This window comes from Xenopus laevis, chromosome 9_10S (genome assembly GCF_017654675.1).
Source record: "Xenopus laevis strain J_2021 chromosome 9_10S, Xenopus_laevis_v10.1, whole genome shotgun sequence".
NCBI classification, from domain to species: Eukaryota; Metazoa; Chordata; class Amphibia; order Anura; family Pipidae; genus Xenopus; species Xenopus laevis.
Genome location: NC_054388.1, coordinates 67,291,811 through 67,318,327, shown reverse-complemented (window position 1 = coordinate 67,318,327; position 26,517 = coordinate 67,291,811). Strand labels below are relative to the sequence as shown.

Below are 26,517 nucleotides of genomic sequence, written 5' to 3'. Positions count from 1 at the left end.
TCTCGGAAAATATTTTAGCCAGCTCTGTACGCATACCTTTTTTGAACCTCTTTGACTAAGAAAATAAAAAAAACACAATTTAAAGAAGCCATTTACAACAAAGTACATTTGCAAAACCTGCATAAGAGCACTACAAAGAACTTTTGTTACCATAACAATGGATGATATTCACACGTCATTTGTGGCTGTTATAGCAATCAAACAGCTCATGTTAAGGGACATTTTAAATTACAGAATAAGTAAATAATTTACTTTCAACAGTTACTACCAAGCAACTTGAGCATACAGGAAAAATGATAATAAGCACACATTCATTCAAAGTTGAATCTTACTGCAGGCACTTACTGTGTTGGCAAAATTGTCAGAGCCAAAACTGTCGCAACTGTCGTCAGAGGATGAGGTGGTCTCCATGGGAATTATTTTAACATTCCTTAAGCTTTGGAAACCCTTCTTGCCATCTTCTTTCTGAAATAGTGAATAATTTTAGCCAGGGCAGAAACTGGGAGGATGTGCTATATACACTACAGTTTGAGCAAAGTCAAAATCAACAAAATTTAAGTTGTTACAATATTGGTTAATTTTACATTTCTTTTTATTATTTTTTTTTTTAATCTATTTTCAGTGAAGGAGAAAAAGTAAATATTCAGGTATTGTTAGGTTTGAATGTAATTTAAACCTAAAACAAGACAAAAATGAACATGGACCCAACTTCTCCCTGCTCAAACTTCCCCTCTTAAGTGACACCAATTAAATGAATTCCAACATAGCACTGTGAGATTGGTGGCCAAGAACAGAATACTTTCTGCTATCTAACTAGTTACCCACTAGTTAACCAAATAACTAAGAACCTTAACTGCCGATATGTACAGTCATTTTTCTATGTTGAATTGCTATAAAAAAAAAAAAAGCTACGGCTCTTTCCATTACATTCTTCCCACAATGTTTTCTATCAGAGCTCAAAAATACCACATCATCTTTCATTTACCACTTAATCTAGAGAGGACTATACAAGGAACCCGTTTGTTTGGCCAAGTCACTAAACAGGTAAATCTTTGACCACAGGTGAACTGAGACTTGAGGCTCATGAAGAACATGTGATCACAATCAAAGCCTGGAGCAATGCTTGGTCAGAAGAATTCTCCAGTATACCCAATGTGTATGAAAGCAAACCCAATAAGATACCGATTGTGGAGTGCATTTTGGGCCCATACAAGGGAAGTGCTTTGCCAGCTCAGTCAAGGGTAGCGAAGTCTCCAAAGACAGATACATTAAACATAAATCAGTCACATCTGCCAGTTTAAAAGCCCATACAATAAAGCTGCCACATGGAATCTGAATTATAGCTTGTCGGCAGCAAGAGCACACATACCTGCAATGGAATAGTCACTTACTTTCAAAACGACGGTTCCTTTAGAAGCGTCTATCCGAACGCAACGGACAGAAACACGTCTAGTTGCCATCTGGGTCTAAACATGGAAAAGTTTTTTTTTAGTGTAGGATGCTTTTACTCAAGCACAAGATCAACAATTTAAAATACTGCTTGCACAGACATCCACTTATAAATGAAGATGAAGTACACGCACAATTTTAATTACATCTTAGTTTGCTGCATGTGTGTTCAGCAGTGCAAGTGTAAATATCACATGTGATAGCAACACCATTAGTGCATGTCTAGCGTGACCATCAACACTAAATGACATCAAAGCAGCTTAGCCTCAAAATACAAAATAGGTATCACCACCACATAGGTATAGCACAGTTACATGTAGCCTGGCTCTGCTGAATGTGTTTTACAATTTAGTCAAAAACTGACATTTCTTAAAGACTAAGGGACTAAAGAAGCGTGTTAGTGAAAAGGGTTAAATTTTCATACTGAACAATTCCTTTAAAGAAATAAAAATATAATGCAGTGTTGCCCTGCGCTGGATAAACTGACGTGTTTGCTTCAGAAACACTTATTATTTATACAAATAAGCTGCTGTGTAGCCATGTGAGTAGCCATTCAAAGGAGAAGATGCTCAGGTTACATAGCAGATAAGCTCTGTAGAACATAATGGTGTTATCAGTTATCCGGAATTTAACCTGTGCCATATAGCCTTTTTTCAATTTCTGCCATTGTAGACATACGTTTTACCAGTGCAAGGTACATGACATTTTCATTACTTTAAAGGAGTTGTTCACCTTTCAAAAGGATCCCGTTCTCAGCCTCAAAACTATAGGCCAGTTAGTCTGACGTCAGTATTAGAAAAGCTTTTCAAAGGGTTAATAAAGGATAAGATACTGGACTTCATAGCAAATCATAATACTATGAGTTTGTGCCAGCATGGTTTTATGCGTAATAGATCTTGCCAGACTAACTTAATTTCTTTTTACGAGAATGTAAGTAGAGACCTCGATTCTGGGATGGCAGTGGATGTGATTTACTTAGACTTTGCTAAAGCATTTGATACAGTGCCACACAAAAGGTTACTGGTTAAATTAAGGAATGTTGGCCTGGAACATAGTATTTGTACCTGGATAGAGAACTGGCTAAAAGATAGACTACAAAGAGTGGTGGTAAATGGAACATTTTATAATTGGACCAGTGTTGTTAGTGGAGTACCGCAGGGCTCTGTACTAGGTCCCTTGCTTTTCAACTTGTTTATTAATGACCTGGAGGTGGGCATTGAAAGTACTGTTTCTATTTTTGCAGATGATACTAAATTGTGCAGAACTATAGGTTCCATGCAGGATGCTGCCACTTTGCAAAGTGATCTGTCTAAACTGGAAAACTGGGCAGCAAACTGGAAAATGAGGTTCAATGTTGATAAATGCAAGGTTATGCACTTTGGCAAAAATAATATAAATGCAAGTTATACACTAAATGGCAATGTGTTGGGAGTTTCCTTAAATGAAAAGGATCTAGGGGTCTTTGTAGATAACACGTTGTCTAATTCTGGGCAGTGTCATTCTGTGACTACTAAAGCAAATAAAGTTCTGTCTTGCATAAAAAAGGGCATTAACTCAAGGGATGAAAACATAATTATGCCTCTTTATAGGTCCCTGGTAAGGCCTCATCTGGAGTATGCAGTTCAGTTTTGGACTCCAGTCCTTAAGAGGGATATAAATGAGCTGGAGAGAGTGCAGAGACGTGCAACTAAATTGGTTAGAGGGACGGAAGACTTAAATTATGAGGGTAGACTATCAAGGTTGGGGTTGTTTTCTCTGGAAAAAAGGCACTTGCTAAGGGACATGATTACACTTTACAAGTACATTAGAGGACATTATAGACAAATGGCAGGGGACCTTTTTACCCATAAAGTGGATCACCGTACCAGAGGCCACCCCTTTAGACTAGAAGAAAAGAACTTTTATTTGAAGCAACGTAGAGGGTTCTTCACAGTCAGGACAGTGAGGTTGTGGAATGCACTGCCGGGTGATGTTGTGATGGCTGATTCAGTTAATGCCTTTAAGAATGGCTTGGATGATTTTTTGGACAGACATAATATCAAAGGCTATTGTGATACTAAACTCTATAGCTAGTATAGGTATGGGTATATAGAATTTTAATTAAAAGTAGGGAGGGGTGTGTGTATGGATGCTGGGTTTTCATTTGGAGGGGTTGAACTTGATGGACTTTGTCTTTTTTCAACCCAATTTAACTATGTAACTATGTAACCTTTGCAGTTGAGTTGTTTTCAAATTGTTCACCATAAACAATGACTTTTTTTCAATTGTTTTCCATCTTTTATTTTTTTTACCATTTTCCCAAAATTGAAGTTTAAAGGAGAAAGAAAGCTCCAAGATGGTTTATTGCCAACAGATTAGCCACAATACCACAATAGTACGAGCTAGAATGCTATATTATATTTACTCTGCAGAATGCTTTACCATACCTGAGTAAACCACTCTAGACACTGTCTGTTTAGGATAGAAGCTGCCATATAAGCTTGGTGTGACATCACTTCCTGCCTGAGTCTCTCCCTGCTCACTCATAGCTCTGAGCTCAGATTACAGCAGGGAGGGGAGGAGGGAGAGAGAGAGGAGCAAACTGAGCATGCTCAAGCCCTAGCCCTGGATAAAGATGAAAACAGGAAGTCTGATACAAAAGCCCATGAGTACACAATAGAAGGAAAGAAATGCTGTTTCTTTTGACAGAGGACTCAGCAGCATTATTTTGAGGGTTTACTGGTGTATTTATATAGACCTTTCTGATAAAGCTTACTTAATTTTAGCCTTTCCTTCTCAAGTTTTCTACATTTAGTTGATACATTTCTCAGTGGCATCTCTGGAATTGAACTATTGTATCAATTCTAACAGCTGTCTTTAATGATAGTCTGGGATTCTGCTTAGTGACAAAGATAAATGTATCAACTACATGTATCAATTAAGAACAGTTAAAGAGTCGGAAACACCCTAGTAGCTTTAGAAGGTGAAAAATGAAACTTTACACGTCAAATATTAGGAAATGGTCAGTAGAAAGTAACTGGGAAAAAAGTCTGTTTCAGATGAACAATCTGAAACCAACTGAACTGAAAAAAGTGTTTGAAGGTGAACAACCCCTTTAAAACTCAGTTTTCGGTGTTCAGTGCTCCTTTAAGGTTGTATATGGTGAATTAACTCCTTGGTGACTTAGGACATCCTTTTACAATTATTATTTTGCATTAGGGGATACAACTCTATACATACATACATACATACATATATACATACACATATATACATACACACACATATATATATATATATATATACACACATATATATATATATATATATATATATATATATATATATATATATATATATATATATATATATATATATATATACACACACACATACATACACATATACACACACACACACATATATATATATATATATATATATATATATATATATATATATATATATATATATACATATATACATATATATATATATACACATACACACACACACACACACAGACTAATCCATGTATAGACAATACACAACAGTTATAATTATTCTGCATAATAATAGTTGTAATTGGTGCATAGAAATGTTAATTTGTCACATGAATTATAAATGTATTATAAATATATGTAGTTCCTCATGAATATATATATATATATATATATATATATATATTTTTTTTTTTTTTTTCATTACAAGAGTCCTCAGCACTCAACCCATTATCAATATATTTAAGACAGACATTTTGTGCATACTGCTACTGAGAAATGCCTTACCCTTTAAACAAAACAGGGATTATTTGTCCATATATTGTGGTCACAGCCTCATTGCACCCCCGCCTTATGGTTTTAAAAACTAGTGGTGAGCACAACTTTCCCTTGTTTGTTATAGTTTATACAGGAGCAGTGACCAGCTCCATGTTGTAGCTCCCACCGTCTCCAACTATAGTCAGGTGTTCCCACTGGTGTCTAATAAAAGGGCAGCCAAGTTTGGGAGTTTTACTTTGAAAGCAGCTAGTAAGTTGCAGGTAAAACGTAGTCGTGTCTTTGTATAATGAAGTAATAGAATTCTTAATGAATCAGATGAAAATTGAGCGTAGGACTGGCCAGATATGGGATGACTGACGTAGTTGGCCAGCTTAAATATATTTTTACACAGTTAGGGACTGGAGCGCTCTAACCACCCGCCGTATCGTTAAGATTAAATATTGGAACGTTCTTCTTTGGCTAGAAGCGAAGGGTACGTACTGCTGCGGAGCATCAAGATGTATTACATGTGTACAAATGCATAAGTCGAAAATATTTGTAAGCACAATATCGCAAAAAGAATATAACATCAACTGTTTTATTAACTGTAATACAAGCCATGTGGTGTATCTGTTAACATGTACACATTGTGGCATTCAGTATGTAGGATGCACCACTCGCCCCTTAAAAAATAGAATGCGAGAACATATAAGTCAGATAGGGGCAGAAAGCAGTGCCACCACAGTATCCAGACATTTTTCCCAATGTAATCAAGGAAATGTTGCCTACTTACGGATTCAGGGAATAGACAGAGTAAGAAATCTTAGTAGAGGGGGAAACAAACAGAAAAAACTTCTAGAATTAGAAGTGAAATTGATTTTTCTATTGGATACACGAGAACCCAAGGGGTTAAACGTAAGATGGGATGTAAGCTGCCATACGTAAATACATATAATTTAAAAAAATAAAAAAAGACAAAAGAAAGCGAAATTAATAACCCTCCGCCCTAATAAAAGTTTCGAAATCACCAAACAGGTCTGGAATTTATAATTCTAAAGCTACATAAGATAGCAAAGTGAAAGATCAGCAATTGAAACAAAGTAAATAAATTGATTGAAACAAACTTACTTTTAAAGAGAAAATTTGTAAGAGATATATTAAACGACATGACATAATGTTGGTGAAGTTGAGAAAAACATAAATGATTATAGACTGAATAGGAAATAACTTGTAAGAATCTTTTTTTGAAAATTAAAACTTTAGAACACAACCAATAGCTTTGAAAGAGTTAAAGAAGTTTTTAAGGAGGAAGTACGTCCCAAGTGACGCAAGCTTCCAATGCTTTTTAAACCATGTGATTGTAATTGTCATTAATGCCTATGATTACGTGTGGTAACATACGAAACGCGTTAGGTGGATATTTGTTTGTGTAATAAAGAAAAATCCTTTTTACCGTTACCTGGAGTCCTGTGGAGTGCGTGCCAAAGTGTTGATTTGCAGCTTAAATATATTGCAATATATGGACAAACAATCCCTGTTTTGTTTAAAGGGTAAGGCATTTCTCAGTAGCAGTATGCACAAAATGTCTGTCTTAAATATATTGATAATGGGTTGAGTGCTATATATATATATATATATATATATATATATATATATATATATATATATATATATATATATATATATAGAGTTAATACACAAGTTTAAGTGAGTCATGTGACAAAAATGACATCAATACTCACCGTTTATAAATGACATTACTAGTCACTGTTTATATAGTGAATAAAGTACCCCCTCTTGTAAAATATAAGTATATTATTAGTTACCGAGGAGTTTCATGACCATATAAAAACACGAGGCCGAAGGCCGAGTGTTTTTATACAGGTCATGGAACTCCGAGGTAACTTCTAATATCCTCATATTTTACAACTGGGGGTATTTTATTTATTATAATACACAAATTTTAGTGAGTCATGTGACAGAAATGACATCACTACTCACCATTTATAAGGATATAATTTACAGGATATTCATGGCTTTTGTGTATTATATAGTGAATAAAGTACCCCCTTTTGTAAAACATAGGGATATAAGTTACCGAGGAGTTTCATGACCATATAAAAACACGAGGCCGAAGGCCGAGTGTTTTTATACAGGTCATGGAACTCCGAGGTAACTTCTAAATGACATCAGAACTCACCGTTTATAACTGATGACATCAGAACTCACCATTTATAAGGATATAATTTACAGGATATTCATGGCTTTTGTGTATTATATAGTGAATAAAGTACCCCCTTTTGTAAAATATAGGGATATTATAAGTTACCGAGGAGTTTCATGACCATATAAAAACACGAGGCCGAAGGCCGAGTGTTTTTATACAGGTCATGGAACTCCGAGGTAACTTCTAATATCCTCATATTTTACAACTGGGGGTACTTTATTTATTATAATACACACATTTCAATGAGTCATGTGACAGAAATGACATCAGAACTCACCGTTTATAACTGATGACATCAGAACTCACCGTTTATAAGGATATAATTTACAGGATATTCATGGCTTTTGTGTATTATAAGGATATAATACACAAATGCCATGAATATCTTGTAAATGATATTCATATAAACAGTGAGTTCTGATGTCTTTTCTGTCACATGACTCACTGAAATTTGTGTATTATAATAAATAAAGTACCCCCAGTTGTATAATATGAGGATATTAGAAGTTACCTCTGACGATCTGTATAAAAGCACTCCGCCTTGTGTTTTTATGTGGTCATGAATCTCCTCAGTAACTTGTAATATACTTATATTTTACAAGAGGGGGTACTTTATTCACTATATATATCCAACCTCAACATTGTACTGGACACTACTTATGCAACAAATATCCCAGAGTTATTTCAATCTTTCTCAGGGGGACAGGGGGGGTTAGAATGAAAGAACTGAACGTTGTGAGAGTTATGCACCTCACGGACACTGGAACCTTCTGTGTTATTAAACGATCTTCTGAAACCCCACCATAAACGCCTTACAGAGACCAATACTACCCTTGCCTATAAAGTAAAAGGCGTGAGAAACACTCGTAAAGCCACAGTCTGTAGCCATTAATATGTGAAGTGCTGTGAACAGGAATTTCGCGGGCTTTGCTTATCACGTGACCTACAATTAAAAAGGCTTTCCATGTTATGCTAGATACCTGGGGGTCCTTCTCCCAGTCCCACTGATACTCATCAAGAAACAAACACGCTGTACTGCTGCTGTCCAACTACAACACTAATACCCCGGGAAAACTTTGGCCACCAAAACATATTAAGGATCGCGAGTGGACAACAATTAGGAGACATAATGATGAATGCAATTCGATTTAACAATTAACCCCTACTAGCTACATGTCGGATTCCTAGTTCCCCTTTACCTGCAGCTTAAATGGGTCCATGTCTAATTCGCGTCCCGAGCTCAAAGCGATACGTCTCAACACACCGCGAGTCTGATTTCCCGCGAAACTAACTCGCGCCAAAACACAGAGTTCTGAGGGGCGTGGTTAGATCGCCGCAAGCACGCCCACTACCTCCCAGGCCCTGGAAGGTCGATATAGCGCCACCACACATACCATATATATGCTGCTTCCTGGATTCATCTCTGCTCCGCTCTGTCTGTAGCTACTAATGTATTTTAGTTCGGGCCTTGGGGAGCACAGCAGAAAGATCCTGTCAGATTGGCGGCAAATATGCATCAATGGGGTAAGTGGTGCCCTCAAGATAATACAGGACCTGTGTGTGCCTGATCAAAGTTGGAATGTGAGCTCAGCTCCGGGGTCACTGTCTTGTTAGTGTCTGTCAATAAAAAGATGTAACTGAGGGGAAGGCGTGATTTTGCTGAAGGAATGCAGATTTTATTTAGAGATTTTCCAGGGGTGGCTGAGGAGTGATACAGAGAGAGGGCTGTTTAAGGGATGATTTAGGAATATAAGGGACAATTGCCCTGGACCCTGGCTGGATGAATACTGGTAAATAAAAAAGGATATGAAATCCTGTATAGCACTTGTTAAATCTAAGTCAGAGATGTTCAACTCATAGCCTTCCAAATTGGCTGTTATAGTGACACTGACACAACAAAACTACTATGGCTGATATTCGTGTATGCAGGGTTAGACATAGGATCAGGCAAAAGAGGTTTGTGTCTAGTAGGCAACGGTGGTGGGATGACATCGATCCTCTTCCTGCTTCTTAGGGTTTTATCACGGCTGCACATGAGCAGTAGAGCGAAAAGTTGATCTTAAAAGTGATACTGTCATGGGGAAATTTGTTTTTCCAAACGCATCTGTTAATAGTGCTCCTCCACCAGAATTCTGTGCTGAAATCCGTTTTTCAAAAGAGCAAACATATTTTTTTATCTTTAATTTTTAAATCTGACATGGGGCTAGACATATTGTCCGTTTCCCAGCTGCCCCCAGTCATGTAACTTGTACTCTGATAAAATTCAGTCACTCTTTACTGCTGTACTGTAACTTGGAATGATATCACCCCTCTCCCCCCCCCAGCAGCCTAACAACAGAACAACGGGTAGGTAACCAGATAGCAGCTCCATGACACAAGAACAGCCCTCAATGGTAAAATCCAGGTCCCACTGCGACACATTCAGTTACATTGAGTAGGAGAAACAACAGCCTGCCAGAAAGCAGTTCCATTCCATCCAAGTTTCTGAAAGCACATGACCAGGCTAAATGACCTGAGATGGCTGCCTACACACCAATATTATAAATTAAAAAAAATAAAGGAATGAAATTTTTATTGGTAGAGTGAATTATTTGCAGTGTGTAATTTAGAAATAAAAACGACACCATAAAAATGTGTGCGATACAACTTTGTAAATTTTTGATTATACATACATTGGAGACTTTTTGGGCAGCCTCTTGTTGGATCAGCACCTTGTATTGATATGAGTGGGTGCCTTCTCACCTTCGATAGTTTACGTTTCAGCCCATCTGAATCACCTAGTCTTGGTGGGGAGGGGCCGAGGGGGTCGGATGCGTTCTTGTCTTAGGCATCCTTAAACTTATGTTTAAAAATGAATTAGGTTGCCATCTAGCCAGTAAAATACCAACCAATGTAGTTATTACAAATATAATAGCAATGTACTTGCTGATAAATTTGTAATAACTAGTCTTTCCTTCCCAAAACTCTTCCAATCCACCCTAATCCTCTCCCCAGCCCACAGATACCTGCCCTACTCACCAAATACCTTCCCGATTCAGCCCTTAGCATAATAACTCCATCACTTCACATAACAGATCCAACTCAGTCAGTATTATCTCTGTCCAAAGGTGGTGACCCTACCTATATGTCATGTTGATCATTTGTTGCTCATAAATTAGCCTTTTGGAGCATAAATATGGCAGCCCCCTTATAGTGAAACATGGGGGATAAGATAATGTAATAGCCCTAATGTTTACAGCTAAATTATGAAGTCAATGTCATGTTTCAAAAGTCAATGTTCCCAGTAGTGACCACTTGGACAAAATTTCACAAGCATAGCTGTAAAACACCAGGCAATATTAGCATACCTCCCAACATCTGAAAAAACAGAAAGAGGGACAAAAAGTTGTGCCGTGCTTTTTTGACCATAGCCACTTTAGAGCCACCCCCCTAATTACCATATCTATTTTACAAAATTTGTCAGGTTATGAAAATTTTAACACATTTCTGGGAATTGTAGTGCAATGTTTTATGTGTTATAACAGTTTTACTAATGAAACTGAAATTGCCTAAGAAAGTGCAGTTTTTTTAGTGTTCTGGCTCTCTGCTAAAAAGCCTCTTATTTTAATAAAGTTTCAGAAACTATGTATATTTTTCTGGCGTCAGTATAGGGATCAAAGAGAAACTAGGGGCATTTCATTAACAAACCCGGGACTGCTGGCTGAACTGTCACAATCAGGACTGTCCCAAAGACAACAGGACAGTTGAGAAGTATGTAGTAGGCCACCCATTTGAGACTAAACTACATTGGAGATTTTAATTAGATCAGATCATGTCATGCAACACCACACAACAGCATGGGATTTTCTAGGATCCTATAAACTCTGATCCCTATAGCTGTAATGTTAAGTCAGATCAGATAAAGTTGGTGGTGTGTTTTGTTGATGAATGTTTCTGGCCACTCACAGGCAGAACATTTGTAACTCCATCAGCTTTGGCTCTAGTGGTGCCTGTGGTGGTGATTGAATGAAGGGACAGTGGCTGTGCGCTGGCATTATTGCAAAATGGGCGCAGGTTATCTCTTTTAACATTATTAGAATTGCATGAAATGAGCCCAGCAACAGGAATATTTTTACACTGATGAACCGAACAAACTTATAAAAAGAAATATGTAATTGCAGAGAGTCCACTATTTTATCATTTAATGGTTACTGTCAAACAATTGAAAAACATTTCATTTCAGATGCCTGTATCTGTTTATCCAGAAGAACCTTCCTTAGATTTATATTTAGAGACAATAAAAATGTGATCAAATTGTATTCTACTTTAATGAAGAAATAGCTATGCTGTCCTTATTAAACAACCTCATGCAGCACGGATAATGGGCAAGATGTTTCTGCTAAATACAAACCAACAGCTGTTTATTTGTACAGAATTTGATGTAATTGTGGTTCTATACAACAGCACACAAGAAAGTGTTATTAAGTTGCACACACTGGCACTAAATTTGTATTTCATTATCTCTTTAGAAAGCAGCAACAGAAAAGTCTATGAAAAACACAAGGCATTCATGAGAGCTTCAGAATTTGGTAAGATATTTTTTTCAAGTGAGATAATATTAAATAGAAACCTCTTTGTGACAGTGCAGATGCTTTTACTGCTGACGGTCTGCCAAACTGATACTAAACTCTAGTTCTGGCCCCAAATGCTTTGGCTGGATTTTACTTTCCAGAGCCCTTAGACCGGGCTGGCCAAATATTCCACTGCCAGCATTGCTAAGGTGCTGATGGCTGTATAGCTAGTATTGCAAACAAGGGAGCAGCAATGGGGGACTTCAAGGGTCGAATTTCAAAGATAAAAATACTTCGAAATTCGACCATCGAATTGTAATACTTCAACTTCAAATATCGAAGTCGAAGGGTTTTTTTTCATCGAATTTGGGTATCCTGCGGTCAAAGTAAAATCGTTTGAACGATTCGAAGGATTTCAGCGATCGATCGAACAATTTCACTTTGACTTCTAAAAACTTGCTCTAGAAGGTCCCCATAGGCTAACATAGCACTTCGGCAGGTTTAATTTGGCGAAGTATTGAAGTCGAAGTTTTTTTAAAGAGACAGTACTTTGATTATCGAATGGTCGAACATTCGAACGATTTTACTTCAAGTCGAAGTCGTATCCTATTTGATGGTTGAAGTATCCAAAAAATTACTTCGAATTTTTTTACTTCGAAAATTCCCTCGAATTCACTTCGACCCTTGATAAAACTGCCCCCTAGTGTAACTCTCTTAGTTTCAATGTTATCCATATGTGTGTTCCAGCAAATGTGCACCCACAGTATAGGGCAATGAACCCCAACTAGTGGCTTTAGAACAAGAGGTTACTCATCTTCATTTTTGATGTCACTTCCACAAAGTATGTGCTTGTGTTTAAATTCTAGGGACATTTTTGAAAGCATACACAGGTTTACTCCAAAAAGAGCCTCTTCTAGGCTGGTATTCCTCACGGTTTACCAAATAGCCAATAACAGCACTTATTTAGCAACCCCCACAATCTATTTCCATACTTGTGTGGCTCCCCAAAACGTTTTACACTTGAGTGTGGCTCATGGGTAAAAAATGTTGGGTACTCCTGGTATTGGGGGGCAGCCTGTTACCCAAATGTAGTGCCAACTTATGCCTATGTTTGTGTAATTTTACCATTAATTTGGGCCTGGAAGACACTAAACATTAGCTTATCACAAAAATGTGTTAGTATGTCCCAATACATGAATTAGTGTTTCAAGAATCAACCCAGCAGTACAGAAAGAAACACATATATATATACTGCTTCCAATTGCAATAACATTTACAAACACATTTCAAGTCTCTGAATATTAGTAATTATATTGGAATGTTTTTGACTAAAGTTCCAGTAAATGCCTCCAAACTCATCAAAAATGGAAAATACTTTTATGGCCAAAGCAGTCACCTGATTTAAATCCAATTGAGCATGCCTTCCATATGCGGAAGAGGAAACAACCCCCAGAACAAACAGGATTTGAAGATACAGTAGAAGTTTAGCAGAGCATCATCAAAGAAGATACTCGGCAGAATCGCAGACTTCAAGCAGTCATTGCATGCAAGGGATATGCAACAAAGTACTTCGCATGACTGCTTTAATATACCTACCTTACTTTGTCCCAAACATTATGGTGCCCTGAAATAAGGGGGAGTATGTGTAAAAAGTGTTGTAATTTCTACATGGTGAAACTGAAATGTATGCAGATAAATTAGATGAATTAAAGTCTGGAATGTGCACTTTAATCACACGTGAATTGTTTGATTTAAAAATTTTACACACTTGGGACCAAAGGGGTAAATTAAAGAAAATGTGTCATTGTCCCAAATATTATGGAGAGCACTGTATCTTCCACTGAAATTGTGATCTGTAATATTTTTCAATCAGTTTTTAAATATGACATTATTTTATCCAAAAAACAAAGCCTCCATTCTTTTGTGTATGTTGTTAGGTTTTAAATATTATTTACTCCCAAGCAACAAACCCTTATAATTTAGCTAGAACAGATAATGCAAGTAATTACTGAATTTGTATGTATTTTGCATTAAGGAAGATACAAAGGAGACATTTCTTCTCTTACAAAAAAGCAAACCAAACAAATTCAGTCGTAGGCCCTATGGGGAAGGTCCCCATAGGCTTGCCAGCGTTTTTTTGATCGAAGGATATTCCTTCGATCGTTGTATTAAAATCCTTCGAATCGTTCGATTCGAAGGATTTAATCGTTCGATCGAACGAATAATCCTTTGATCGTTCGATCGTAGGATTAGCGCTAAATCGTTCGACTTCGATATTCGAAGTCGAACGATTTTAGTTCCTAGTCGAATATTGAGGGTTTAAAAAAAAAAATAGGATTATTTGGATATAATGGATTCTATGGGAGACAGCCATTACATAATTCGGAGCTTTCTGGATAAAGGGTTTACGGATAACGGATCCCATACCTGTATATGCTTCAGGTTTAAAAATCAATTCGAAATTTGATTTTAAAGAATAGACCAATAAACAGTACCTGCTTGTAGATGTATGTAAATGGCTATTTTAAGGTGTGTCCTATGTCTTGAGTCGACAATGGTTATTAAACAATACATTTTTACAACTCATTTTTTTAAAAAAAATCCTTGCCAAAAAATAAATAGGAGGAGTGGCCTGTATTATGGGTTTACCAATTTCCCATCAATATGAATTCTTTAAATGATTTACATGAACTTCACCCAGGCAAGGTAATTGCTTTTGATCAAACCACACACTATTGATGCTAATAACCATGGATACACTCAGAGGTGATCACTACCAAATATACTGTATTTAATAACAGGTGCTTGGTTCCCTTCTGAAATTTGTTGAGGCCAACACATGGGGTGATTATTCTCCAGCTGAGTTGACTTTGGTCAACATTGTATGCTTGTATGTAATAATCTTAAGTCTGTGTTCCACAACCACCTGTATCATGTGCCTCTGTTTTAGTTACACACACAAGTAAATTAAGTAGTGAATAATGTACACTCTGTTGTAAAGTATAAGGATATTATAAATCACAGAGGAGTTCCATGACCACAAAAAAGCACAAGGACGAAGGCTGAGTGCTTTTATACTGGTCATGGCACCCCAAGGTGACTTCAAATATCCTCATACTTTACAACTGGAAAACATTATTTATTACAACACATACGTTTCAATCGGTTACATCACTATGCACCAAGTATATCATTTACAGGATATTCATGGTTCTTGTGTATTATATGTATTGAGTGCATCTGTCCCATGGAATCCACTAACAATAAAAATACAGTAGTGTTCTTTAGTGTCCATTTCACATAATTTAATAACATTATGCCAATCATTTAATATAAAAACAGGTTTGTTGAAAATATTATGTAATTAACTACTCTTTAAAATAATTAAGAAAATATTCAATGTGCATGTAACTTTGTATATAAAAAAATATATTTTATCTACTCTTAATGATATCATATAAAAATAGTTTTAAAAAAAAAAATATCCCAAAATCTATACAATACTACACATTTTATCTGCGACCACGTCCAAAAGACTTGGAACGTTCCCTGTGTGACTTGCTAGTTGTTGGTTGTTTATGAGTCTTTTTTGAACAATCCACCTTTATCCATCCACCGTCATTATTGTTTTTTTCTTCTCCATTAACATCTCTGTCAGATTCTAATTTTGGCATCCCTGGAATGTGCCTGGTTTGGTTTGTCTTCTGAGGTCTTTGCTCATTAGGTCTTGAATGACTGTACGTTACGGTAAAAGACTTGTAGTTTTTCCCAGTGTTCATTTGTGGGCTTTTGCCACCACTTTTCCTTTGCATGGGGGTGCTGTACCTGCTGTGTTTGTAATTGGAATTATTGGGTGTTCTATGGGCTCTTTCTCTCTCCGATGGACTATCAGATGCTGTACTAGAAGCACTGCTGCCTTTGGAGCTTTGTATTGACAAGGAAGACAAATTTTTAGCTAAACCAAACTGTGTTGGGGAGGAACTGCGTAAGTAGTTTATTGACGTAACCTGCAATGTTGGACTGGTGCGAATTCGCCTTACAGCAGCAGCATAGGATTCTTGGCTATGCAGATACGGAAAAATCTGAGATAAATTTGAAAAGCTGGAGGACCGGGGTAAGCCTGAGGCGTTCTGAGGCGATGTGGGAGAGGCCATTTGCCGCATTCTTAGTGTGTAGATCCACTGACAGTCCTCATCTGCAAGGCCATAAAAGTAGAATAAGTGAAAGTAGTGAAGTATAGTATGAAAATGCAAATCTATTCTTAAAATGGGATTCAGGACAATTCACTGAATTGATAAGTATTGAATTTGAAACTAAAGAGGCTAAAAATGAAGCTATCCACAAACTCGTCCAAAACCCAATACACAAATGAAACATGGGCACTTGGGTGAGAATATTTCTGTCTTGCTGCTTGTTGTGATAGAGTCTAATATTGGCACTACCTGGCCTATATATATGTAGTCCCATCTTCAATGGACACATTTTTATTCACACACCATACATGGAAAGGGTCAATGATGATATCAGTCCTATGAACATTATCTAATGTAAAAGCCAGGGCATAACTTTCTCCTTTACAGCTCTCTAACCCAGGGTCAGACTCAGGCCCAGACCCACTCCACACAGCCTGCACCCCAAAAACTCAACCCCCCATCTGGCACGCACCGGTACACACTGGTGATGTAGGCAGCAGGGGATGCAGAGGGGCACAGTACGTAGATTTACGGCTGGGGAGGGCCTTAAACCACTAACCCTCGTAAACCTGCTGGCCCAGACCCACTCCACATAGCCTGCCTGCGCTACTTACCTGGACGTCTGAGGGGGCAGAGCGGCATTTGCGACTCTGTAGGTATGGGGGCAACCATTCAAGCTGAAATTAGGCTATAGGGCACACATTTACACAGCAGATAACAAATAAACTGTGAAGAATAAAACTGTATTTATTCTTACACATATAAAACATGAGTCAAATGCCATTCAAGGCTCTCTACAGAAGAGAGCCATGCATAAAAGCTTCCCTTATATATAACAGGACACTGGTTGCCAAGAAATAGTAGGAGTTAAATGAACGGGTACTAGATGTATGGCATTACTGGCACTTTAAATGCCAACTGAATCTTAATAACCATTAGGTTTTTGCACCAGATTAAAAAAATATGGCATACCAGGAGAAAAAAGCTTAATCACGGCATTTTTTGCCGAACTGACACTGTTTCTTGAATTTAAGCCATGTAGCTCAGGGGTAAAAGAGACCTTTGTTTATAATTCCTTCTTCAAATCAAAGAACTGAGGCTAAGCCAACCATTATGCTTCCCCATACAAAATAATAGAACAAATTAACAAATCTTATAATAATAATCTTCTTCTGGACTCATTCACTTCTAGAAATGTGATTAAGGCAGAATGTTTTCATATGATTATGTGTAGATTAGATGTTTCATTTGCTAATTGTATAATCTTACTTGACTCGTAGTTGCTTTGCTTGCTTTCAGAAGTTAGAAGGGGTGACATTATTGCTAGTTGGACAGGCTTCACTGCATCTTGCATTTTCATCTTGTCCCAGTGAATTTTGTGAATGTGTTTGGTTATTTTAGGAGTCCTGACTTCATTCTGGTGGAAACAATAGGAAACAACAACACATTCAAAACACATTCTGCATACAAATCAGCCACAATACATTGAGAGCAAACACAGAGGAACAGAAAACTGTTTAGAGGATTAGAGTAGGGCATTTGAGTAAATGAAGGGAATGGATGCTTTACTACAAGGAAAACCTTCATATAGCACTTTGCACATGAAAAAACATGATGGGGCAGATTTACATAGGGTTGAATATCGAGGTTTAATTAACCCTCGGATATTCGACTGCCGAATGTAAATCCTTCGACTTCGAAAACCGAAGTTGAAGGATTTACCGCAATTAGTTAGATCGAACGAAAATCGTTCGATGGAACAATTAAATCCTTTGAATGGAACGGTTAGAAGGATTTTAATCAATCGATCGAACGATTTTTCTACGACCAAAAAAACAGAAAGCCTTGCGGGGACCTTCCCCCTAGGCTAACATTGCACCTCAGTAGGTTTTCGGTGGCGAAGTAGGGGGTCGAAGTTTTTTTAAAGAGACAGTAATTCGATTATCGAATGGTTGAATAGTCAAACGATTTTTAGTTCGAATCATTCGATTTGTAGTTGAAGGTCGAAGTAGCCAATTCGATGGTCGAAGTAGCCAAAAAAATCATTCGAAATTCAAAGTTTTTTTTCTTCTATTCCTTCACTCAAGTAATTGGGCCCGGTTGTGTCTAATAAAGAATGTAACAGCATAGTTTCTGCAGCAGTGTATCTGTTCCTACATCTACTCTTGTATAGCAGCACTGTACTCATGATGGTTGGGCTGAGGGAAGCACAAATGTGTCCACCATCCTTCCACATAACTTGTATGTTATTTTCAATCTAGCGCTAGATGCAGACACTTTGCTGGTCGACCAGTGGGTAGGACAACAATGGTCTTGAATTTCCTCCATTTGTACACACTCTGTCTGACTGGTGATTGGTGGAGTCCAAACTATTTAGAGATAGTAACCTTTTCCAGATTTACGGATATCAAAAACTCTTTTTTGGAGGTCCTCAGACACCTCCTTTGTTTGGATGAAAATCCACCATAGAAAAACATTAAGACAATTAACAGCTCCTTCAGGTACAGTATATTCTCATTCAAATTAATTTGATATTTACATTTAAATTTAAAAATCCTCTTACTTTATTATATTACTTACTTCATAAGTGACAATGCATTCAACAGTTTCATTCTCTCTTATTCCTACAATCCACTTCTCCATTACAAATGGTGGCTGGGAAAGAAATAAAACAAAACATCTGTGTAATAACATATCATTGTTTTAGGCAAGGACCACACAATACTTGAGGCTGGATACAATGATTTTCAAAGGTTACTATAATCAATGTCACACAGACAACAAATAATACTCAAAATTGCTCTGTAAGGAAACAGAAACAAAACCTGTTTGTCCTCAGCTACTTGACACTGGCCTAGATTTTACATAGGGGAATCAAACCAAATTAATGTGTTTAACCACACACCACTGAATTAAATATATTATTGAGCAAATTAAATATTATGATAATCAGTACACTGAATAGCTGTATTATAAACCTTCTAAAACAAGTTTAAGTGCAGAATATTCTACAGTATATACAGTAGATGTGAGTTTGATGGAGTAAAGACTGGTGTATTTGTTTATATAGCCATGAGTGCTTTCAACTGTGCATTTATCTATGATTTGGTTAGCACTCGCCTAATGCTCAAGATTTGGTGAGTGCCGAAACCTGGAAATTATATTGTATGTATGTATATGTATATGTATATATATATATATATATATATATATATATATATATATATATATATATATATATATATATATATATATATATATATATATATATATATATATATATATATGTGTGTATATGTATAAAAGCTAAAACTCAGATTAAAAAACAACTTACTTTTGTCATTCTCAGAAGTTCTACATCTGGTTGATTTCTATTGAATGTCACATCTTTTATGTATGTAATAGCAATTTCGTCTCCATCTAACTCCATGTACATTTTCCATTTACAGTCCTGAAAGTAAATATATTTTAATAAACCAATGGTTATGAATCGGCTATTATTATTATTCCACCATATGATATGGGCTTGATAAAAATAAAAAAAAGCATTACATAATAATGCTTGTGAGGATACAGGGAGCAGGAAGTAATTTGGGCTTAAATACTATTCATTTAAACTGTAGGTTAGTGTAAGACAGAAAAGAAAGTCTGACACCTCTACCCAGAGCAAAAACAAACAAACAAACAAAAAAAAAACTGCTGTAAATTAGAGTACCACTCACAACACTCAATAACTTAATTTTAAGATAAGTTTCATGTTTAATTCCCACACAGGCCAACAGCATTTACTTCCGTTGTTTCTAAAAAGATGTGCTCAGCATTGTCTAAAAACCTTTAAAGGAATTGTTCAGTGTAAAAATAAAAACTGGGTAAATAGATAGGCTGTGCAAAATAAAACATGTTTCTAATATAGTTAGTTAGCCAAAAATGTAATGTATAAAGGCTGTAGTGATTTGATGTATAACATGTCAGTCAGAACACTACTTCCTGCTTTTCAGCTCTCTTGGTTTACACTGACTGGTGGCCCTGGCTACCAGGCAGTAACCAATCAGAGAGGGGGGGCCACATGGGTCATATCTGTTGCTTTTGAATCTGAGCTGAATGCTGAGGATCAATTACAAACTCACTGAACAGAAATGTACCATGTGGCCCCCCTTCAAGTCGCTGACTAGCTCAGAGTTATAGAGCTGAAAAGCAGGAAGTTGGATTCTGGCTGTTTTATTAGACATCTGTTCACTTCAGCCTTTATACATTACACTTTTGGCTAACTAACTATATCAGAAACATTTTTTATTTTGCACAGCCTATCTATTTACACAGTTTTTATTTTCACACTGAACTATTCCTTTAATAAACAATCTTATAATAAAGAATTGCACTCACATGTGTACACTTAAAATTAGTCAGTCCGTAGGTGCTTACAGCTCCAGTTTTTCGCTCGCTGTAGTTGGTAATAGCCGGCGTTGTAAGCGTGCGATGCTGGGCCCCCCTGGATGACGTCACAGCCAACGCGTTTCGTCTAGCAGACTTTCTCAAGGCTTGAGAAAGCGTGCAATGCTGGGCTCCCCTGGATGACGTCACAGAGAAAGTCTGCTAGACGAAACACGTCTATCTGGAGGAGAACGGATTATCGGAACCGGCAAAAAGGGGGTGAACTACAGAACCTTGGATTTTTCTTTTTGATATACTCATTTTACATTATATTACATTACCCATCTTTCCTTATTTGAAATTGCAGTTATCATCTTCAAAATAAAGCTTTTAGTCTCAGTCTGAATATCTTAAAAGGTTATTCTTTTTTATCTCAAGTTGTTTTTTCTTTATTTGTTGTTTATCACCTTAGCTGTTGCCTATATAATAGCATATGCTACACTAGAGAAGTGACAAGCAAACTGCACAGAGAGACATCACTAGCTACTAAAATGTACGACATTATACATTTAAAGTGAAGTAGTTATTTCCAACCTGTTTTTTTGAGATGTGTGAGGCTTTGAGGTTGATTAAGAAATACAATTATTGCATTATTGTATAAAAATAAAGTGATATTAATGTTAATGTGGGAGGGACTTTCTAGAAGTTCTTATAGGTCAATGCCTTGAGCTGATACACTCCAAAGATCTGGATACAGTAGTTGATTTTGTTAGGTATGGGATCACAAAGAGAGTTAGCTATAGTAGGCAGCTATCCTGAAGACTAATCTGAGGGCACACCCTCACAATACTTTGAAAGAAGCTAAGTTCTGATGGGATGTCTCTGTGATAAATATTGCACCTGATGCAGTAATTACATATGCCCGCAGGCAGATGACCAGATAATACTAAACCAAATGATTCAGTCATATGGGAAAAGTCCCATTTCATTAGCTGATGACCTCCCAGTGCACCAATAGAATAGAGTTGGAACAACAGACTCCTTTATAAATTGATTGCTGTCAATTGTTGTCTTAGAGTCCCACTGCCTAAATCTGCCCAAACATGCCACATTTCATTTCTACTGTTTTAAGTTAGAGCCAGCAAATAATGGAAATATTACATCCATCTGAGACTGTCAGAACTTTGTAGCTAACCCCAGAAATACTTTTATTAGTATCACTGGGAATAACGAAGCCCTAAAGGTACTCCAAGAAGTTACCGTATTATTAGCTCACCAAACATTAAATCACATGGCCAGTTTTAGAACAACATGGCATAAGAGGGCCAGCCCTGTGCTTTCAGATGTGATGAGAAACTGGATTTCTTAGTTGGCTCCCGTGCAGTGAGATGTGATAGATCTCAAAGCAGATAAAACAAAAATCTAAGCAAAATGCTGCTCATGCTGCTATTAAAAGTAGTAACATGTTGATCATCTGAGCTCCTGAATTGCTCCTGTAAATTCTTTGCTATTATCTATCTCCACTGCTGAGACCTGCTGTTTCATAACAGATGAACATTCATCGATGGCACCTGGGTTATCTATCATTGTGTTAAACCCTGCCTGATTCTTTTTTCTTTGTATGTCGGATTTTAAAGCAAGATAATACAAGTGAAGATAATTTGTTCCTCTTCTAACGCAGTTCATGTGTCGTGACCCTCCTCAGCGTTGTCCCGTGAGATAGTCTTATCCAGTAAGAAACCCACAAACAGCTCTCCCTAAAAATTCCAATAATAGCCCTCTTTCAGCAAATGTAGATTTCATGGTCTCGGACCAAAGGATGTTTTAATCTCTTCAGGAAAACAATGTCTCGTAATGATGTAAAGGACTATTGCTTTCCTGATGAAGAATCATACATAATTCAGCACCTTTTACTTGGCACTACTGTGATATCCTCATTAGGAAGCAGTGGCTCACAGTGGCTGTCAGATGGGGTCCGTGCAAATGCAGGCATTATATTGTCTTTGAGTTGTGCAGCTGCTTCTATGACACTGCCAGTATCTAAAACATGACGCCAGTTTGTTTTATTTAGTGCTAAACCTTCCAGTTTGTAAAAACAAGGCTGACACAGAGCCTGACATGCGGCAGTGAAAATAATTAGCTCTCATTTTCTCAGCCTCCTGTTTCCTTCTCCCCGCTGCGTTCCCTTTCCACTAAACCACCACATGTCAGTCGAAATGGGAGGCAATTAGTGAGCTCATTTCAGTCCCCACAACTGTGCTGAAAAGAAAGTATTTATGATGGCACAATGAACAGCTGAAAGATTAAATAACATTTGCCTTTTGAAAAGAAAATGACTTCTAGCTAAATGGGCAATTTTTGATTATTCTCAAACAAGCTTAGAGTAGTTGGTCTTTAAAATACAAGAAAGGAAAATGAGTCATTTTTAGGTGGAAGAATAAAATAAATCTTGACACTGTTATGCAAATGACTGATGTTTTATTGCAAAATATGTAAATGTATTATACCCTTAACAATAGCTTGTGTCTAAGGTCAGGCACAATTGTTACTAACTAGCCACTAGCAAAGACAAGGTTACTAGAAGATTTCTTTTTTTATTCATGTTTTGCCTGCGAGTGGAACAAGGCCTTTGGGGATTCTTAAAGATTAAATTGAAACAACTCAAATGAAGCATACTTTTAATGGCACAATACACATTTCTGGATATGAAATTGCTTTGAAAACATCCTGCCTGACATGTTTATAAAGGTCCTGACATGTTTTCTTGACTAGATGACATGCCGCTTAAATTAAGAAAGGCAGAATAATGCTGTATTTCTACAGGGTACGTTTAATTAGGACAGCATGCTATAAAATCTTAAGATTACAGTCACCTTTCTTTATGTGTGTATGACTGCCTTGGTTTTTGAAACTTGTATTTTTCATAGTGGCAATTATGGGAGAGAAAAGAACTCACAGCGTGTACCATGCACCAGGACTTATACACATATATGATTCACTGCACTGAATCAGTGGCGGAATTAATGCCAAAATAAGTCAATTAAATAATCTTGCCATTTTTTTTCTGGACTAGGCAATTGCAATATTTTGATGTCTGAAATGTAAGTTATAAAATACCTATTTTATAAGTAAAATATTTATTATTGCTTTTTGACAAGTTTTTCATTAAAATATCACTTATTACCTAGTGGTACCCAAATTTGATTTGTGGGTCAGTACAAATATTGTCCATCAGTATGTAAAGAAGGATACTTAGATAGATACTATCATCCCCAAATTGCCATATTAAATATGTCTTTCAATTAAACCTGAGCCCTTTCTTCTTGAAAGTGAATTTATCCAATTTATGTAAAATTTAAAAACTGTAGTGAACTTGTTTCATCTCCTATGCTAATTAATCCTAATTAGGACTCAAAATCCTGCACTATAGTCATTTGAATGCTTTTTAAGGCTGGTCAAATTGACACTATTTGCTTGCAAATGGGCCAAAACAATGGCCACCCCAAGTGATATCTAACAGGGGCTCAGCTATCAACAAGGAAGGCAGGAAAATCACATAGGGCATAGACTACATCAGGCTTTGTGTAAGTTCTTCTGAAAATAAGTTTGGTTGGGAGCCCCATAGTAGCCAATCAGTGCCCAATCAGATCTTTCTGTGTATGGCCAGTTTAAGATTGGGACCACACAGGTTCCTTAGGTAACCAATGTCTGCCATGCAGGCAACATTATAAACTTCGTAGTTAGAAAGGAAAAAAAAAATGCAAATTCTGACTCAGGATATGGCACATAGAGCTGTACTAAAAATGAATGTGAGCAAGCAGCCAGAGCCTGATGAAATCCACCAATCCACCAAGAGAGCTTATTTTGGTTTAAGACCAGCCTCTATTTCTGATTTTCTCAGACTCCCTTTCATCTGGTATGGTACCTATGGTTTGGAAGAAAGCTGATGTAATTCCTATATTTAAAAATGGATTACGATCTCAGCCTGGCAATTAGAGGCCAGTAAGAGGCCAGTAAGTTTGACATCCATGAATGCTTGGATGGAAGGATTCAGATTCAAAATGTTTTCTTGATGAATGGCATTATGATAAGTAATCGCCATCACTTTATGAACGATAAGTCATGCCAGACATATTTGACTTACTTTGGTAAGTAAAATGCTGGACAACAGGGGGGGAGGGGCAGTAGATGTGATCTACTATAGAGCCCCACAAACAACTGCTTTCTGCTTCATGTAAATAAACCTTTTTCATAATAATATACTTTTCTAGTAGTATGTGCCATCGGGTAATCATAAATATTAAATTGCCATTTTAAAAAATAAGGGCCGTCCCCTGGGATCGTATGATTCACTGTGCACACAAACAAACCAAACAAACTATACATGTTAGATCACATGAGCCAATTAACATACAGAGTTCTGTCTTTTGCTTCAACACTTCTTCCTGTTACAGTTAGAGCTGTAGTTTTTCTGGTCAGGTGATCTCTGAGGCAGCATACAGACCATCACGAAATGGTGGCTCAAGGCAAGAGATGTAAAAGGGCAATATTTACTTAAATATATATTCCAGTTTGGTAAGATTTTTTAATATGCCACCTAATATGATATAAACTATCATTTTGGGGGTATAGTTTTCCTTTAATGAAGATGTTTGCACATGGATACGAAACAGGCTATGGGATTGAGTACAGAGGGTGGTGGTACATTCTCTACTTGGAGTTCCTAGTGGGGTCCCTCGGGGCTCTGTGTTGGGTCCACTTTTGTTTATCTTGCTCATTAATGACTTAGGGGAAGTTATTGTATATAATGTATCCGTGTTTGCAGATGACACAAAAATATGCAGCCCAATTAATTCTATCCAGGATGCAGCATCCTTGCAACAGGATCCAGACTAACTGGCAACCAGGGCAGATGAGATTCAATGCTGATAAATGTAAAGTCATGCACCTGGGATGTAAAAATATCCAAGCCACTTATACCCTTAATGGAACTTCACAAGGCAAATCCATTATGGAAAGGGACCTTGTAGAGTCCTTGTAGATCATTAACTTGCCAGAAAATGTCAGACATGCAGCTTCAAGGGCAAGTAAGGTCTTGAGCTGTATTAAAAGAGGCATAGATTTGCGGGAGGAGGTTATTCTTCCACTGTACAGAGTTCTGGTAAGGTCCAATTTGGAATATGCCGTACAGTTTTGGTCTCCAATGCTAAATCAGGACAATTATTGTATTAGAGAGGGTGCAGAGAAGGGCAACTCTTAACTATGAGGAAAGACTGGCCAAGTTGGAGTTGTTCGCTCTGGAGAAAAGGTGCTTGAGGGGTGATATGATAACTATGTATAAATATATAGGGGATCATGTAATAATCTCTCTAATGCTTTATTTGCCAGTACGTCCTTCCAGCCGACACATGGTCACCAATTCCGATTAGAAAATGGAGGTTACGGATAAATGTTTGGAGGGGGTTTTTTTTTTTACAGTGAGAGCTGTGAAGATGTGGAATTCTCTCCCTAAATCATTGTTGCTGGCTGATTCATTAGATAGCTATAAGAAAGGGTTGGATAGCAGGGTTATTAAAGATAGCTCATAGTACAAGTTGATCCAGGGACTGGCCTGACTGTCATATATGGAGGTGGAGGACCGTACTCAACTTCTCTTCAGTGCTTTACTTTATACAACACAACATTTCAGGTCACCATGAACCTTGAGAAAGGATGTAAGCATGTTATATATATATATATATATATATATATATATATATATATATATATATATAATATATATATATATATATATATATATATATATATATATTTACTTAAAAGGTTAAACATAATGGATGCATGTTTTTTTTCAACCAAACCTCCTATGTTATTATGTATGTATGTATGTGACACAAATATTAGAAAAACAAAAGTCAACTCATCAAATTGTTATAATATAAATGAAATGAAATAAAATATCAGCACCACAGAACTTGGGCAATCATAAA

General features: G+C 36.9%; 2 protein-coding genes across 3 annotated transcripts in view; both read right to left on the bottom strand.

Annotated features, from left to right (window-relative positions):
• cdca7.S (cell division cycle associated 7 S homeolog) overlaps window positions 1-8,769 on the bottom strand; it is a 14,460-nt gene extending 5,691 nt beyond the window's left edge. The window contains exons 1-4 of one of the 2 annotated variants that reach the window (XM_018238866.2): window positions 8,613-8,769; window positions 1,392-1,466; window positions 346-465; window positions 1-55 (exon numbers count right to left, since the gene is read on the bottom strand). The exon at window positions 1-55 is cut by the window's left edge and continues 56 nt beyond it. In XM_018238866.2, the coding sequence (XP_018094355.1) occupies window positions 1-55; window positions 346-465; window positions 1,392-1,466; window positions 8,613-8,633 (271 nt within the window). In that variant the 5' untranslated portion in view covers window positions 8,634-8,769. The remainder of the gene's footprint in view (window positions 56-345; window positions 466-1,391; window positions 1,467-8,612) is intronic. The other variant, XM_018238867.2, reaches the window with a different exon arrangement.
• Window positions 8,770-15,420: 6,651 nt separating this feature from the next.
• The window catches only part of map3k20.S (mitogen-activated protein kinase kinase kinase 20 S homeolog), an 87,654-nt gene continuing 76,557 nt past the window's right edge, over window positions 15,421-26,517 (bottom strand). The window contains exons 17-20 of the mRNA XM_041578931.1: window positions 19,491-19,607; window positions 18,737-18,811; window positions 17,426-17,573; window positions 15,421-16,158 (exon numbers count right to left, since the gene is read on the bottom strand). Coding sequence (XP_041434865.1) covers window positions 15,476-16,158; window positions 17,426-17,573; window positions 18,737-18,811; window positions 19,491-19,607 — 1,023 coding nt within the window. The 3' untranslated portion in view covers window positions 15,421-15,475. The remainder of the gene's footprint in view (window positions 16,159-17,425; window positions 17,574-18,736; window positions 18,812-19,490; window positions 19,608-26,517) is intronic.